The sequence below is a fragment of the Anarrhichthys ocellatus genome, unplaced genomic scaffold, assembly GCF_004355925.1.
Source record: "Anarrhichthys ocellatus isolate YVR2014 unplaced genomic scaffold, GSC_Weel_1.0 scaffold10, whole genome shotgun sequence".
Taxonomy (NCBI): Eukaryota; Metazoa; Chordata; class Actinopteri; order Perciformes; family Anarhichadidae; genus Anarrhichthys; species Anarrhichthys ocellatus.
The window spans coordinates 8,882,744-8,900,660 of NW_022280040.1; the positions used below are offsets into that span (position 1 = coordinate 8,882,744).

Consider the following 17,917-nt stretch of genomic DNA (forward strand, 5'->3'; position numbering starts at 1 on the left):
GTGTGTGTGTGTGTGTGTGTGTGTGTGTGTGTGTGTGTGTGTGTGTGAGTGTGAGACATCGTTTTGTTTTTCCATCCATGTGGGGACCAACAGTCAGATTGGGGACATCTTTGTAAAGTGAGGCTGTTTTGGCCTGATCATTAATTCTTCAACAGGCAAGATTATGGTTAGGATTTAGGTTGATCAAAGCCTTTATTTTGAGGCACATCATTAGCATTATGGTTGCATTGTTTTATACACTGAGCCTGATGTTTCTATGGTACACTGCAGGCGGAGGATTTTTCGAAACATCAGCCATTAACAGCCCTAACTTTTTTCTTCTTGATGTCCTAACTTTATAACTTGCAGTCAAACATTCCACCTGTTGGGAGGCTAAAACGATAAGCACATCATGATTCTTCTCCCTATCGGTTTAATTAAGTCTTATCAACATGACAAGTGCTGATACTATAGGTGCTAATTAAAAGAATAGTTGGACATTTTGAGAATTAGGTTTATTTGCTTTATTGATGGGAGTTAGATGAGTAAATCAATGCCACTTTATACGCTAAATGTGAAGCTACAGCCAGCAGCTAATTAGCTTAGCATAAAGACTGGAAATGGGAGAACAGCTTGCCTAGCTCTAAAATCCAAGCTCTGAAAACCAAGCTTTAAAAACGACAATTTGTGGTTTTTCGATGACAGACGGTCACTGCTTCCGACTGAGACATAGTCTGTCAAATAATCTGCGTAAAACTACAATATGTTACTTTTACTCTTTGTTTTTGTTTTTTTTTATATGTAGGAAACAAAAACATAATGTTAGGAGCTGGTGAATCTTAATGCTATGCTAAGCGTCTCGTGGTATCAATCTTCTCATCTAACTCGGTGAGAAAGCAAAGAAGCGCATTCCCAACAATGTCAAACAATTTCCTTGACAAAATCCAAAACTGCCCTGTGATATTTGGCTGCAAACCAATGCGGGGAAAAAAAGCACATGTCACTGCATGAACACACTTATTCATGACGTCTGTCATGTGAAGAGAATTGCCTTCTGGACCAAAACATATTTCACCTTGTTTTGCTTTTGCACTTTTGCACCACGATTCCAAACCCCCCAAGAAACATTAAAAACGAGATCCATGTGCATCAGATGTTTCTGGTGCTCTTTTGGCAGCAGGTGAAGGGTAAAGACAGGGTTGGAGGAATGTAGTCGGTGAAAGGACCTTACAGGTAAAACAAGATAAAAGTGTGTGTGTGTGTGTGTGTGTGTGTGTGTGTGTGTGTGGTAGCATGTACGGCTGTTTGCCTCCCTTCCTTATATGTGCACAGAATCTATGGCAACCCGTCACTGTGGCCTTCCTGTTCTTGACTCCAAATCTTTCTTTCTTTTTCTTTCTGTCTTTCTTTCGTATGACAACAAGAACAACTGCTACAACTGAGTCTACAAGTTGTTTTCTTGACTTGGTCCTTTCTCTCCAGGATAGTGCTAAATATATATACTTTTTATATTTCAGTGTAATAAAGATGCTATTATGTACTGTACATGTGCATATTTTGTTTGTCTTAAAAAAAAAATACCAAATGTTTAAATTGTCTGCTGCTAAAATGTGTAATATACAGTATTATATGAAGGAGCATTTTGTTACGTTCAAGCAATTGCTGCTCTTTCACAAATTACTTTCATAGATTGGTGTTTTTGTGCAGCTGACTGATGTAAACAGGACATCTAAGTGAACAAAACGAGAAGTGAAAGTCAGCATTAGCTGGCATGGAAACCACCACAAACTTTCTGAAACAGCATTTATTCAGATACAACTGAAAAAAACAGAAAATTCCTGAAAATGTTTAAAAGACACCACGTCAATGAACTGCACTATTGGAGTTTACAATAGTGTTTAGATGTCTAATGGTTTGTTACTGAAAACGTCTTTGTTGGGGGATTAATTGTAGGAAAACCTTTACATTTCCCCAACAGTATAAAATGCAAGGTGTACAGCAGCATGAGCTAATAGTGAACATTAAAGCATTTTACTGCAAAATTCTGCAGTCAAAATAAAAAAGATGAAGTTAAATGCAACCCAAAAGGAAAATAACTACACAAGAACAAAACATCGAAAGAAAAACCCAATCAATATATATAAATACAAATCCAGATATTGCAAAAAGACTCATTCCTAATTACTGTTGACATTTTAAACAATTAGTTTGCAGTTTCTCCATGTTTGTGCAGCCAACTGAAGTATGAAGTCTTTGAAAATATATATATTTGTTGCTAGAACCCTGTCCTTCAAAAGAGCTGTTTTAATATGAGAAGGGATAATAAAAGAGTCCTTTGAGCATCCAAAGAAAGCAAAGTCTCTTATCAGGAGAGAGAGAGAGAGTCGGGTTTCAGATTCACTGTTGCCAAGGCAGCTGGACTTGTTCTCCTCATCTAATAAGTTTGAGGCATTTGAACTAGGAGCTGCTGTTGTTGGCCATAGTCCAGTCCATTTACTTACAAAAATATTTAGGAATTAAATGAGATAATTACTGTAAATATTCTACTTATTTCTCTTAGAAAAGATACCACCATACAAAATGATAATATTGTTGTGGTTCTTTAGGAAACACTAGAACCTTTCCAGGGAAGGACAAATGACACTGACCCCATTTCGGGAACACATGTACCTCGTGTCCCTTCTGTCAGTGTGTGATTTATTGACCTCTGGCTATCAGCATAGTCCGGTATTAACACGTGCCACCGGTGCGTAACTGATCCAGACTGTTTGAAGGGAGTGGGCTCCAATGTTCAGCCTTGAAAAACTTTGGAAAACAATATTACACTTGATCGACAACAATGAATAACTTATGAGGAAAAACTTAAATCATATGAGCCACGTGCTGATTGGGGTGAATGTGAAAATAACTTGGCTGCAGCGAGGGGACCAGAGGGGGACACCGTTTTATATTTAGACAACCGGAGAAACGCGATAATGTGTCATATACTGGACAGCACGGACCTGATCCATCAAAGCATATTCTACTGAAGCCAAACGAGTCAAAGTTAACATATGGATGCCTTTATGATCATCCCCTCTCCACGTCCTCTCCCTTTCGGATCTGGTCGGATCCAGTCTGGGTGAAGCGAACTTCTTGGTGCGAGATAATCGGCAGATGATGTGAGTTAATGAGGCGCAGATGCGTGGGGACAAACTCAGACGCGCTCCTCTCCAGCGACGACAGGTGCGCAACAAGTGAGCGAGAGGAGGACGAGACGGACAGAATAAAGGAAGTAACGGGAGGGAGAGGCGGAAAGTAGAAGGAAGGAGATAAAGCAGAAACACCTCCTGGGTTTCCCCGTTATGGATACGAGCCAGAGCGCGCAGGCCGCCGACATGGGAGGAGAGCACTCCGCCGGGGTGTCCGTGGTGGACCGGGACCGAGAGAGGGGCGAGGTGTCCAGCCCCTGCCCACCGGCCAAGCAGCGTCCCCTGCGGGTGGTGTACGTCCTGAACGACGGGCTGAAGTCGGTGATGGCCAGCAGCCCCGAATCCGGAGCGCTGCAGTGTCTGCAGAGAGCCTGCGACTCGGAGAGCGCGCTGCTCACCACCGTCACCTTCGGACGGCTGGACTTTGGAGAAACATCAGTGCTTGACAGTTTCTACGATGCAGGTGTGTGCTACTTAAAAAACGTGGTTCAACATTTAAGTCGTTAAGGTTAGAAATGGGAAGGGCATTTTTTAATGCATGTTGTATGCGCATAAGTTGCGTGGAAGTTGTTTCTACTGCATGATGAAAAGTCACTGAAATGTTGTTGAAACAACGGATGTACTTTGTGCAACTTATGTCTTTTGACCAGTAAATCACCAAAGCCCTGTTGCGAATCTAATATTATATGTGCAGCAAGTCAATTTTATATTATAAGGGCAGTAGGCCCTATTTGTTTATTCTAACTCACTCATTTTACATTATAAATGCGTAAATAGAAAACATTAGAAGTCATAACGTGATACAATATAAAAGGCTTTAATGACCTCTGGGGCTCTATGTCTGATGTTAATACTTAATACAATATGACATCGATAACTGACTCTTTTTAAGGGTTGTTATTGGGGACAACTTTTTGACAAACTAAAGGGTCTCATTAGTTGAAATCTCAATGGACGATGGAGTCAAAGAAAATCTCTTTATTTTTTTCTTTTAGACAGGATGTGTTTTGATTGCCTTTTGGTACAATAAATTGGAAAAAGCATGCGATTAGTTTGAGAAAAAAACTCAACGCTGATTTCATTAAGATCCATTACATACAACATTCAAGTTTCTCAGTAAAATACAGAGCCATCATTTACAGTGCAGATCTTGGACTAGTAGTAATGTGGTTTGCCTTTTTTAAGGAAGTCTATGAGAAAATGACTCATAGACTTGAACATGAACATGACTCTACTTCTCACTTGATTTATTCCCTCAGTAAACATTGTGAACTAAGTTTATGGTCTCAATCGTTTCAAGTCTTCTTCAATACAGCATGATGTCATACCTTGTGATTGACAGGTCGATACCGCTACCAGAGCTACAGTATATACAGCATTTCTTCGCCACTCCTCCACCGTTGAAATATGGTCAAAAAACCAAGATGGCGATGGCCAAAATGCCGAACTCAAGCCTTCAAAATCGCAGTCCACTAACCAATGGATGACATCACGATGACTATCCACTTCTTATATAATAATTTCACATACCTAAGCACCATTTACCATAAAGGGAGTACACGCCAAGATACTCAAACCGGATCAACCTTCATAAGACTTTAACAAACGTAAAAAGTCCAACTAACACGGCACCAAAACCAAACCCTCAAAAGTGTGTATTATCAACAGCACAGGTACAGGACACTCTTAAACTATCCATGTTCCAAAAATCAGTCACTCTTCAAAAAGAGTCGCATTACACTGGACCCCAGAAGGAAAGGGAGGCCGATAATAACATGGCCCAGGATGATAGAGAACGAACTCCAACACCGCCAACAGAGTTGGGGGACCTTTTTGCCCTATGTGCCAGTTTGAGGATCAATCAGTTAGTGAGTATCGGTACTTTTACTTAAGTGAAGGATCTGAGTTCTTCATCTGCACTGCTGACTAAAACTCTGAAAAAAAAACTCTGGGCCCAGTACTTCTTCCACCACCAATGCTTACGGCTAAAAACCTTCTCTGTTTTAATAGGGTAAGAAGAAATGGGTGTCTTATTCAAGGGCTGATGGATTTCAGCATGAGCATTGAGAATGTTTTTGTTGTTGTCTCCATCTTTATGTGCATCGACATCGTCGCCGACTCTTCTACCTCGATCCATCCAGACATCGCGGTTGTGGACATGAGCGATGTGTTTCGGCAGCCCTCCTTGTTTTACCATTTGGGCGTGAGGGAGAGCTTCGACATGGCCAACAATGTTATCCTGTACCACGACACTGACCCTGACACGGCCCAGTCACTGAAGGTACTCCCACGCATGCACCTCTATGAATCTCCTGTAGGTGTATTTAGTTCATGGATGACATTCCTTGGCAGCGCCTTAGAACAAAGTGATCCACTATGTTATTTGCAGACTAGTGTGTGTTTGAGTGTGCATATTGGTCAGTGTGTGAGCAGTTTGCACTGTGTTGCCAAGGGGAAACAGCCGTTTGAAGTAGTAATGTGGCAGTACAACAAGAGTACACAGGAATACACACTGTTGCTCTGCTGTCCAGTCTTTAAAATCCATTCTTATGTGCTATTTTTTTCTTACAGGACATGGTGGCGCAGAAAAACACAGTAAGTGTCTCTGTGTGTGTTACAGAGTGATTTATGTGCACACACTGTCTGGTGCTATTCATGGAATAATATTCGTGACAAATGCCGTTCTTCCTCTGACGTAGAAGTGCATTCAGGAATGCATATCTACATGCTTTCACTCTCTCTCTCTCTCTCTCTCTCTCTCTCACACACAAACATTAATCTTAGTAGCTGATTATGAAAGTATGTATTGTGTTTCTGTGTGTGTGTGTGTGGAGAAGCCCACTCGTCCTCCAGTGTTAGGTTTTCCCTGGGTTCAGTTGCCTCCAGAATACAGAGGCTCTGGATTGCGTAATAAAGTAGGTACCATGCTGCACTAGGGCATGCTGGGAGATTTTTCCACAGTCTAATAATAATGATAATAAACAAGGTGGAAGGGCAAACACTGACCTCGGCATGAGATGTTGTGTGAATAACAAATTAAACTTCCTAACAACAGCGTTAGATAATTTAACACCATGCAACCTTCTTTATTTTCCCTTTTGTACCTCAGCTCAGCGTGAAGGATGTTGTTGACAACTTTTTGAAATGCAACCAATTGATCGGATTATAGATCTGGTAACTCCAACACTTGGATTAAGAATCACTTGTGGTTTAAACAGAATTCTGCATGAAAGGGCGGAAATTAATTAGATGAAATTATGCCAAATTGCCCCTATTGTGCAGTGATTTTATATAGTGCCACCATCAGTTAAATCCATAAACTGTATGAAAAAAGTGGACGTAGTCATGGTAGGACTGCCGTTTTGAAGCCTTGAGTGCGGCCATCTTCGATTACGGCGGTAGCCATCTTGACTTTTTGCAAGATCGGTCAACGTTGGAGGAGTGACACCGTATGTGGCTCTGTAAGCGACCTGTCAATCACAGCAAGCCCGCCCAAAAGCATACTTTATGGTCTATTTTAATCTAAATGGACCATCATTTACTAAATGAACATCATGCTGTATTGAAGAAGACTTGAAACTAGCAACTGAGACCATTGGCTCATGTTTACAATATTTACTGAGTGAATTCATCAAGTGAGAAGTAGAGTCATTTTCTCATAGACTTCCATACATTCGGACTTCTTTTTGCAAACAGAGGAGTCGCCCCGTGCTGGCCAGTAGAGGGAACGCAGGTTTTAAGACACTTTTGCATTAGCTTCACTCGGCAGAACCGGGGGTTGCAGCCTGGTTAAATCCCAGCACAACCGAACAGTCGCTCAGCCAGTCAAGAAAGATTGAACTGGAAAAAGACAGACATTGTTCTATACACAATGTAAATGTTAAGTAAAGACCAAGAGACTGAGAAAGAAAAATAAACGTAAAAACCTGTTGTTGCAGTGTGTATTTGTGTGCATTAGTTCTTGCTGTTCTGGATATTTAACAGCCACTTGAGCCTCATTACGAGAGCTTACCTTTGCTGCTGTCTTCATGATCCTACCAAACAATCTCAGTGGTGCACTGATCCTCTGCTTAGTTATTAATCCCTCTATAAATCCCCATCTGTCCATCACTTCCTCTCCCTGGACTCATAAGCATCCTGGATGTCTTTCTATCTGATATAAATCTGTGTTGTATTTAATTATTTCTGGTACTCACACCCAAATTTGAATCATTGAATTTCTTCTTTCTCTTTCCAGGCATCCAGTGGTAACTACTACTTCATCCCCTACATAGTGACTCCTAACCACGAGTACATGTGCTGTGAGAGTGACGCCCAGCGCAGGGCCAGTGAGTACATGCAGCCCAGCTGGGACAACCTGCTGGGGCCACTCTGCGTCCCCCTGACTGACCGCTTCACCAGCCTGCTGAAGGACATCCACGTCACATCCTGGTGAGACATTTAAAGCAGAAACGTGATCATACACAAGTTGTCTTATCTTATACTTGCGTATTGATGGGTAGGTTCAAAGGCCCCAACATGCAGAGAGCCAAGACCTCGACTCTCTCGTAAAGACAAATGGATTAAAAAAAACTACAGAAGTGGCGTTATTTAAGTACGAAGGTTACGCGTTGAATAAATCAACGTTGACTTCTTGTTTCACACGTGGCATGAAGACTTCCTGGTGGTGGTTGCCTACTTAACCAGCAGCTCATTTGTGTCTTCTTCCTATATTTGTTTCTCTTCACCTTGTATTAAACATTTTCTGAGCTGATAGTGTGACAGACAAAAACATGTTTAATGTGTGGGGGGGACACAAGAACTCTGAGACAATTGGTTGAAACCAATCTTTTGGATGAAGATCTGTAAAGAAAAAAACAACAATGACAACTTAAAACTTTTGTCAAGTAAATCTTTTAATCGACAAGTGATCATCATCATTTAGATTTGTTTCACTGTCTTTCTCCACAAATCTAATTAATTACCTATTTCCTCTCTTCTAATTGTCTTTACTTTTACTCATCCGTCGTCTGCAGTGCTTCTTTTAAGGACACCCTGCTGAATGACATCAGGAAGGCCAGAGAGAAGTACCAGGGAGAGGAGCTGGCCAAGGAGCTTTCCCGCATCAAACTCCGAATCGACAACACGGAAGTTCTCACCCAGGACATCGTCATGAACCTGCTGTTTTCTTACAGAGATATACAGGTACAAACACATCATTTTTGGAAACTTATGTGCTAAACAAATATGTGCATCATATTAATGTGAAAGGCAAGAAATAAGTTTGTCTTTTCTCACCACCAGGACTACGATGCCATGGTGAAGCTGGTGCAGACTCTGGAGATGCTGCCGACTTGTGATCTGGCAACGCAGCCCATGATCCAGTTCCACTACGCATTCGCCCTCAACAGGTGGATTCAAACTCAGGCTTAGAGAAGAGTCCACGCATAGTGTGCCAAAAGAAAATTTTACTGCCAAACATTAAGCCTTAAGCTAAAAGGGATTTATTTTTGGTAGAATGACCAAGTCATAACTATTCTTTTTATTTTGTCACCCATCAAATTCGTCTTCTACTTTTGACACAACATTTGCAAGGCATTGGATAAAGTCTAGAATATGACTTTGTGGCATCTGTTTTACAATAAAAGTTCATTACTGTGCCATAACAATTTGTCACAAAGAGACAGACAGCTAGCAGGAGAGATAAATCAAATTTAATCTATCAGCTAGACCTTTGCTAAAGCTTAGCTAAATCTATATAAACTTTTTTTTTCTAGCTGTAAGTTTAATTGGAAAAATAGCCAATTTGATGAAGCTGGCAATTAAGTATATTGGTCCGTAAACCAACTGAGGTGTGACCAAATCCATTCATGGTGGAAAAAAACCCGGCTAACATTTCACCCTGGCTAACGGTGACTAACTAGCACTTTAGCAGTAACTGCCAAATCACATTAATTATATTTATGTATTAAATTGTGGATTTTGTTTAACATTAATTCTCATGTGTGCAGGAGGAACAGTCCTGGTGACAGGGAGCAGGCTCTCGGAGTGATGCTGCAGGTGTTGCAGTCGTGCGAACATCCAGCGCCCGACATGTTCTGCCTCTGTGGACGGATATACAAAGACATCTTCCTGGACTCAGACTGCAAAGACATGAAAAACAGGGACAACGCTATACAGTGGTGAGAACACGCACTCTTATGCGTACATCCCTTCCACATGCTTTCATGTAAAATACGTAATCTGCATCTAATTATTTACATTTGTGCAGGTACAGAAAGGGGTTTGAGCTGCAGCCAACTCTCTACTCTGGCATCAACCTGGCTGTCCTCCTCATAGTTGCTGGCCAACAGTTTGAGAGCTCCATTGAACTTAGGAAAATAGGTAAGAGGAGGATCCTGAACCTGCCACCCCCTTTGATCAAGCCAGCACAAAATGCATAAATCAAGCTGAAACCGCCCGATACAAAGTAGTTACAAAGTTCTCAAATGTGTCAGTTGTTCTCGATAGCTTAACAGTTTGATGCAAACTTAGGTCTCTCTCAGATTACAAACACGTGGTAAAATTGTGTCATTGAGGTTCAGCAAAGTAATTTTAAGGGTAATTACTAAACTGATACAGTAACTGTAAACTAAGCATCTAACAGCAACCAAAGTAAATATAAACAAAACAAAGCTAGCTAGGCTACTGAAGTATGCTAACGTATGCGACACTGTAGTAGCAAATAAATTCTTCGGTTGTTCTTTGCTGTCTTAAATGAAGCTCAATGGTATTTCATAAATATTCCACAATGTTTTCATACTTTTAATCTGATGTCTTTAGGTGTGAGGTTGAACAGTCTGCTGGGGCGCAAAGGTTCCCTGGAAAAAATGAATAACTACTGGGACGTGGGCCAGTTCTTCACCGTTAGCATGCTAGCTAACGACATCCCTAAAGCTACTCAGGCGGCCGAGAAGCTCTTCAAACTCAAGCCGCCTCTCTGGTAGATATTCACAGTCACAATAAATACTACATATATACTATGTTGTCAGTGCTTTTATGGTACAGTATCAGACAAATTGAGCTTTTTGTAGTCTGAATAAAAGTACTTTTATGTTTTAAGTGACTTTATTTCTACAGGATAATGACAGTAATGGAAATAGACAATGAAATACGTGTTAATAATCAAAATAACTGTTTTAGTCTGTGTTATATTCTGCATTTTCAATTATATTATTTCCTGTGACTTGTTTTATGTGTATTTTCTTCCAGGTATTTGCGGTCGGTGGTGCAGAACCTGCAGCTGATCCTGAGGTTTAAGAAGCAGTCGGTGGAACATTCTCCACAGCGGGAGAGACTCAACTTCTGGATGGACATCATCGTCGAGGCCACGCAGGGCACCACCAATCGACTGCGGTTTCCGGTACAAACGCCCATACATGAACAAGCTCGATCAGATTATCAAAGAGTCATGCTAACATGTTTGTTAATCTTTTTCTCTTTGTGTAACAGGTGTTAATCCTGGAGCCAACTAAGGTTTACCAGCCCTCGTATGTGTCCATTAACAACGAGGCTGAGGAGAAGAACGTCTCTATCTGGCATGTTTCTCCTGCCGAAACGGTAAGAACATGTCCTTCTTTACCACCTAACCCTCTTCCTCGTTACCGCATCATTTCATTGCATTGCACCATTGACAATTAACTGTCAAAGTGCGTTACATCCTCCTATTTTATACTATGATCAGTATGCCAAAAAACAATAAGCTTGGTTGAGAGGTTGATCACTTTGGAAAGAAACCTGCATTAATTAACATTTTCTTTTGTTAATTTTCAGGAAGTTCAGTTAGAATTTCCACTACCTTTGAATAGAAACCCAACTATCTTATCTAGAAGAAACAGCACATGCTATGTCCTTCTGTTCCTTACCCATTTAAAAGAAATTTACTTTGAATGAGTAATGGTTTAATATAATACCATTCTCCGCAAATTTGAACTTAATTCACTCTCATTACAGAAAGGGATCCATGAGTGGAACTTCACTGCGATCTCCATCAAAGGCATAAGGTATGAATGTAAATGTGGCATGTTGGATTTTATGCAGCTAAGAGACAAAATGTGTCAATGTTTATTTGGGTTTATTACTATAATCGTGAGGAAAAATGTTTGCCGAAACACCTTGTTTTCACTTGTACAGTAAAACTTTTAAGAGTACTTTTAGATATGTTTTAAAGATCTTTCATCTACTCTTAACTGTCCCGTCTGCAGCATCAGTAAGTTTGATGAGCGTTGCTGCTTCCTCTACGTCCACGATAACTCTGATGATTTCCAGATCTACTTCTCCACTGAGGAACAGTGCGGTCGGTGAGGACACACACCTCTAGATGTGTCTGTGTAGGTGTGTGTGTTTGTCTGCGTTTGTGCTCGTACAGTACGTATGTGCGATTGTATTGAAACGTGGCCGTGAACAGGAAATGGTAACGTTATAATGTCGTGTTCCAGGTTCTGCTCCATGGTGAAAGAGATGATATCAGATGGTACGGGGAACGCTGTGGAGCTGGAGGGGGAAGGAGACGGAGATACGCTGGAGGTCTTAAATATAGCCATTACTTTTTTATTAAATACATATTATAGCTCCAGTTTGTGATTACTGATTAACAATATGTGTGTTACAGTATGAGTATGACACCGATGAGACCGGGGACAGGGTGGTGTTGGGGCGGGGCACCTATGGAGTGGTGTACGCAGGGAGAGACGTCAGCAACCAGGTCCGAATCGCCATCAAAGAGATCCCTGAGAGAGACAGCAGGTAGGCACGTTTGGGTCGAAAGAGTGACCCGGATCAAAGTCTACCACCTTTAACATAAAAAAATTGTATTTTATTGTCTCACAGTTTGTAATCAACCTTTTCAAAGTCCCACTACCCCTTTTTTCGGGAGGCCCAATTGGAGGCCAAAATAGCCGATTGGCAGATTTGACCAGATATCTCTGGAGAACTAACATGGCGGCGCCGGTTCCGTTCATCCGGGTTACTAACATAGTAATGTCACCTTTGAATAGACGCAGCATATCTAAGTACAACAGGAAATGGGAAAGTTGACCCGAACCCAACTTTATATCATAAATTGGATTATGACACAAGGGATAATAAATGTTTTATCTTGTGTGTTTACGAATGTTTTTATTCTTAAAGCACATGGTTGTTTGTCCTAATTTGTTGTGCAAATATAATATAAAGGAGGTTGATGCTGTAACCAGATATGAAATACAAGCAAACTTTATCTGAATAAATTAAAGGCATTTTTGGTCTTTTTCTCTCTCTCTCTCTCGCTGTGTAAATCAGATACTCCCAGCCCCTTCACGAAGAGATTGCTCTCCACAAGTACCTGAAGCACAGGAACATTGTTCAGTATTTGGGCTCCGTTTCTGAGAACGGATACATCAAGATCTTCATGGAGCAAGTGCCTGGAGGTGCGTTTGTGTGCGAGAGAGAGAGAGATAGTAAAACACAGTTGTGTGAGCTAGGACTAGATCCTTAGAAACTCTGGCTGCGTCCGAAATCTCATACTACACACTACACACTACAAACTCAATATGTGTACTATCGTTCAACATGCCTTGTGCTTTACTAATAATTTGATCCTGTGCAGGCAGCCAGATGTTCTTGATTCATGTCGGAAAAAATGGTCTATTTAAGAGATCGATGCTTGTGACCTCTCGGTTACTGGGCGGTCTCTCTAACTGCTTGGTCATCTTCCCATTTCATGATAGGTTTTGGACACTCCTTCTCTTCCTTTCTCCAGGAAGCCTGTCCGCGTTGCTGCGGTCTAAATGGGGACCGCTGAAGGAGGCGACTATAATCTTCTACACCAGACAGATCCTGGAGGGGCTCCGGTACCTGCACGAGAACCAGATCGTCCACCGAGACATCAAGGTACGAGGCAGCAACACAGTCTGTGGTTTGACCAAGAGTAACATCCAGGGTGCGAGTTTATAATGCAAACAACAATGAAATCAGAAATGGACTTTCACTGCAGTGCTCATGCTCATGTGACAATAGAGGTGACACCCTGGTGAGAACACTGTGGTGGGGTTGGTCATTTGACAGTAACCTGCTGCTGTTTCTCCATTAGGGTGATAATGTGTTGGTGAACACCTACAGTGGTGTGTTGAAGATCTCAGACTTTGGTACCTCGAAGCGGTTGGCGGGAGTCAACCCCTGCACGGAGACTTTCACCGGTAACTTCTTCTTCTTCTCCTTCTACAAAACAATCTGTACACAAAAACATACATTTAGTTTTATTTGTAACTGACATGTCCCCAAATCCCCAGATTACATTTAGGAATACTTCACCCACAAAATAACCATTTGTAGATCAGTTACTCACCATGTGGTACGCTGAATTATTGAAAAAAAAAAACGGACAAAAGTCTTGATCAATTGAAGTAAATTGTTTAACAATTAAGTATAGTTCACAAACTCTCACACAACTCGTGCAGTATAGGCCAAGTCTCATTTATCCAGTCGTATGCTCACAACATCCCAAACACATGCATCTTCGATAAAAATCTAACTATTTAAAACACTTCGCATAAACAGTCATGTTTTCGCTTGTTGAGGAATGTGAGAAAAACAGAGTTTCCTTAAAGAATTAAAGGTTACATGGGCTGAGTAATTGATGTGGTCATTTTGTGGGTGAAGTATTCCTTTAAATTAAAGTGCAAGTTAAAAAGTTGTTGAAATAATAGACTTCAACAAGGGTTTCCTTGAACCTGGGTTTAATAAATGATGACGTCCATCTATTCATTAAGTACTGAGGAACTTTCAGGTGTAAACAAGACAAATTATTAACATTAAAATGATCTACTATCAACTAAATTATACAAAAAAATGAACTGTGATAGTAATGACTGAGAGAGAAAGAAACTGCACACATCATAAGTGGGTAATTCGGTTCTGGACAGCATAAACAGAGTCGTAGAAACGTTGAAGTATAAATATCAAAATGACGAGAGCCACTATCAGCCTCTATGGAAACGCTCAGACACACGAGCGTGCACGAACCTGCGCGCACGCGTACGAACACGCACATTCATCGGCCATCTGGCCTCCTCCAGCTGCCAGCGAGGTGTGTGATTACATTAGCTAATCAAGCAGAGGCAGAAGGGTGTTTACCTTTCATTAGCAGGTATGTGTGTGTGTGTGTGTCCTTATCTGTCTCTCCTCTGTCTCCATCTTTGTAGAGCTCTGCCTGTCTCTCACTGTTTACATCAGTATTTAGAGCACACCACAAATGCCAAATATGCTCAGACCAAATACTCAGAGATAGAATTAAGCAAAAAGGATCCAGCTTTTGTGTCCAGAAATGTTCATTTCAGAATCTCCTCTTCAGTTTGTGAGTCAATTTGTTGTCTCTGATGCTGACTGACTTTGATTGCCTCTTAGAGATAATTGTTCCAGCTTACCATCTGCCTCTCTGTGTGCAGGTACTCTGCAGTACATGGCTCCAGAAATTATTGATAAGGGCCCTCGAGGGTACGGGGCCCCGGCTGACATCTGGTCCCTGGGATGCACCATTATAGAAATGGCCACTGGGAAACCGCCCTTTCATGAGTTGGGAGAACCACAGGCGGCCATGTTTAAGGTAGGACTCTGTGTACATGTATATTCCATTACGTCCATCAGATGAGCACATGTCCAGGCCCTGATTCTTCTGAGTAAATGTGGTTTTAGGTGGGCATGTTTAAGATCCACCCAGAGATTCCAGAGTCCTTGTCTTTGGATGCCAATTCGTTCATCTTGCGCTGCTTTGAGCCGGACCCTCACAAGAGAGCCATCACCTCGGACCTCCTCAGAGACATGTTTGTCAGACAAAACACCAAGGGCAAGAAGAGCAAGATCGCCTTCAAACCATCAGGTAAACTCACACACACACACACCCACACACACAATGCACATAGAACACACATTGGGCGTGTTGTAGAATAACTCCCCCCTCAGACTTACATACATGTTACAGTAACATTAACTGATGTTTTTGTAGACTACGTCCACAACGTGTCGCTGCCGGTGCAGTTGCAGTGCGAGGCCACCGGGAGCAGCAGCAGCGAACCCGGTTCCATGAGCCCAGACTGCGACTCCAAACACGACGTTTTCTTCGTAAAGAAGAAAAGCCCCGGCTCCCAGAACCTCCTCAAACCCTCCAACTCCAACTACCTGAGGTGTGTACGTCAGCTTTCACGTGAGCTAGATCTCTACAGGACTTTGAGACATGCTTATTCTAAATACAAAAATAATATATTACATACTCTTACAACATTGTCACTGCAGACAAAATCCTGCTGGGACACAGTACACATCATGTCAGAAGATGTGAATGAATGTGCATGAGTGTGTGTGTGTGTGTGTGTGTGTGTGTGTCTGTGTGTGTGTTTTGGTGGCAGGTGGCCTTATTGTGCCCACAGCATGCTCCGCTGCCTTTTACGACACTGATATAATGAGGTCTGATAACTTTACGAGCTTCAGCTGGCAGGCTGAGCACACACGCAGCATCACACGGTCATCCACGCGCACGGACACGCGTGTGTGCGTACGTGCGTGCGCGACCCTGGCGCGCTGACTCATGCTGCCTCTGCACTTTCCTGGGCACACACAGTCGCCAGGAGAGGCTTGTATCTGTAAATAAACCGGACGGCGCGTCACGCCGCTGTAAATCAATTGCGTGCTTCATGTTTTATTTTATATTGCAGTGAGATCACTGTGTGTGTGTGTGCGTCGCAGTGTTCCAGATGAGGGTTCGGTGTCGGACGACCGCAGTGCACCCCCCTCCCCCGAGGACAGGGACGGCGGTCTGTTCCTGCTGAAGAAGGACAGCGAGAGACGGGCCATTCTGTTCAAGGTCCTCAATGACGACCAGGCTAAAGTCATCTCCAACCTGAAGGAGAACCACATTCAGGTGTGTCTGTGACAGCAGTTAAAGCGAGAAAAGTTTTCATTTATATAAAGAAACATGAATCAAAATACTCTGTGCTACTTCGTTTATGTTGTACTTATGTGGTATTTAATTTATACAGGGTGCCTACCCTTTTTTTGTCTCCCATATCTCATTGGTGTAACTTCTGTTTGCTTTGCAATTTGTTCTTCTTGTGTTGTATTATGTTGCAAATCTATCGGAAAACAGCAAACAAATTCCAATAACTATGGTCATTAAAAGATAAAGAAAATATAAATACATGTGTTATTTATTAAAGCATCCGTAAGCAGATTATAGGGCATCTATTTAGCTGAGTTTTCTAGCCTATTAGTACAAACTTTTGAAGCATTTAAGAAAAGAAGCGTGTATTTTCTGATGCTACCACTGGGGAGCGCACATGTTTTAAAATCCTACAAATCGGCTCTTTGATGACATCGAAGATGCTTTGTAGTATTATTAGTTGTACCTCAGAGTTTGTCTTTATTCAGGATGTGTAGTGTCTGTATCTTCATAGTTAGCTTTCTGTTATACAATATCATAAAAGAAGGAAGTCCTTTAAAAAGATGTAAACCCACACGGTAACATAAATCTTTATCACTGATAGACTTTACATTTAGGACATTTATACTTACCGTATGAGCGCTGTAATCTTAAATCAGTGTTTTGATGAAGTTCTACTACATTTCTGTATGCTTGATGTGTGTTTGTGTGTGTGTGTGTGTGTGTGTGTGTGTGTGTGTGTGTGTGTGTGTGTGCAGGGCAGTGAAGAGCTCCAGCTGTCTGTCGAACACATCAAGCAGATCATCTGCATCCTTCGAGACTTCATCCATTCCCCAGAGAGGCGCGTCATGGCGGCCACCATCTCCAAGCTCAAGCTGGACCTGGACTTCGACTCCACCTCCATCAACCAGATCCAGCTGGTGCTCTTTGGCTTCCAGGACTCGGTCAGGACACACACACACACAAACACACACACACACACACACATACCTGGAACTAAGCAGGATATGCAAGCTGTTATACCAGAGATTTGGTCTTTTTTAATTGCTGCTGGCACATAACAAAACAAATGAACTCTAATGACTCATCCTAGGTGTGAATATGTGTCCTCGTTTGTTTGTTTGTCTGATGTTCTCAGGTAAACAAGGTCCTGAGGAACCATCACATCAAACCTCACTGGATGTTTGCGATGGATAACATCATCCGCCGAGCTGTGCAGGCTGCGATCACCATCCTCATTCCAGGTCAGAAGCCTGGCCTGAGCATTTACCGCCATCTAGTGGACACATGCGTGATATTCTGTCCTGAACTAAACATGAACAGATCAATGTTCATATGATGTTACAAGAAATTAATTGAGGCATCTCTTTAACAGAGCTGCAGACCCACTTCGGCCCGGCGTCGGAGTGCGAGGGAGCGGAGAAGGAGGACGAAGTGGACGAAGAGGAGGCAGAGTTCGGTCCCGTTTTAGCTGCTCACGCCGACGACCCCGGGACAGCAGCTGACCCCGCCCACCCCGTGGCCAGCACGCCAAACTCCGCCCACTCGCAGGAGCATCAGCGCTCGCATTATCAACTGGGAGTACAGCTGGGGCGGCTCAAACAAGAGACCAACAGGTACACGCAAACACACAAAGAAGAGCTTTATTCTCAGTCAAGTACAAAGTATCAATAAATTTGTACGGTGCAACTTTTTTTTCTTTTGATGTGGTTGCATGCGGTGACAAAGTGCCATTAAAAGATTTCAACACATACAGTCCTTTCCAACACATGCACACACACACACACACACACACACACACACACACACACACACACAC

General features: G+C 42.2%; 1 protein-coding gene across 1 annotated transcript in view; it reads left to right on the plus strand.

Moving 5' to 3' along the window:
• Positions 1–3,323: 3,323 nt before the first annotated feature.
• The window catches only part of map3k15 (mitogen-activated protein kinase kinase kinase 15), a 17,894-nt gene continuing 3,300 nt past the window's right edge, over positions 3,324–17,917 (plus strand). Inside the window, exons 1-25 of the mRNA XM_031850395.1 lie at positions 3,324–3,633; positions 5,312–5,451; positions 5,742–5,765; positions 7,408–7,601; positions 8,186–8,354; positions 8,454–8,560; positions 9,161–9,331; positions 9,421–9,533; positions 9,972–10,131; positions 10,401–10,551; positions 10,641–10,748; positions 11,142–11,191; positions 11,393–11,488; positions 11,627–11,714; positions 11,800–11,933; positions 12,468–12,595; positions 12,928–13,058; positions 13,258–13,363; positions 14,612–14,769; positions 14,859–15,042; positions 15,169–15,346; positions 15,906–16,080; positions 16,857–17,042; positions 17,237–17,342; positions 17,474–17,714. Of these exons, the coding sequence (XP_031706255.1) occupies positions 3,324–3,633; positions 5,312–5,451; positions 5,742–5,765; positions 7,408–7,601; positions 8,186–8,354; positions 8,454–8,560; positions 9,161–9,331; positions 9,421–9,533; positions 9,972–10,131; positions 10,401–10,551; positions 10,641–10,748; positions 11,142–11,191; positions 11,393–11,488; positions 11,627–11,714; positions 11,800–11,933; positions 12,468–12,595; positions 12,928–13,058; positions 13,258–13,363; positions 14,612–14,769; positions 14,859–15,042; positions 15,169–15,346; positions 15,906–16,080; positions 16,857–17,042; positions 17,237–17,342; positions 17,474–17,714 (3,608 nt within the window). The remainder of the gene's footprint in view (positions 3,634–5,311; positions 5,452–5,741; positions 5,766–7,407; positions 7,602–8,185; positions 8,355–8,453; positions 8,561–9,160; positions 9,332–9,420; positions 9,534–9,971; positions 10,132–10,400; positions 10,552–10,640; positions 10,749–11,141; positions 11,192–11,392; positions 11,489–11,626; positions 11,715–11,799; positions 11,934–12,467; positions 12,596–12,927; positions 13,059–13,257; positions 13,364–14,611; positions 14,770–14,858; positions 15,043–15,168; positions 15,347–15,905; positions 16,081–16,856; positions 17,043–17,236; positions 17,343–17,473; positions 17,715–17,917) is intronic.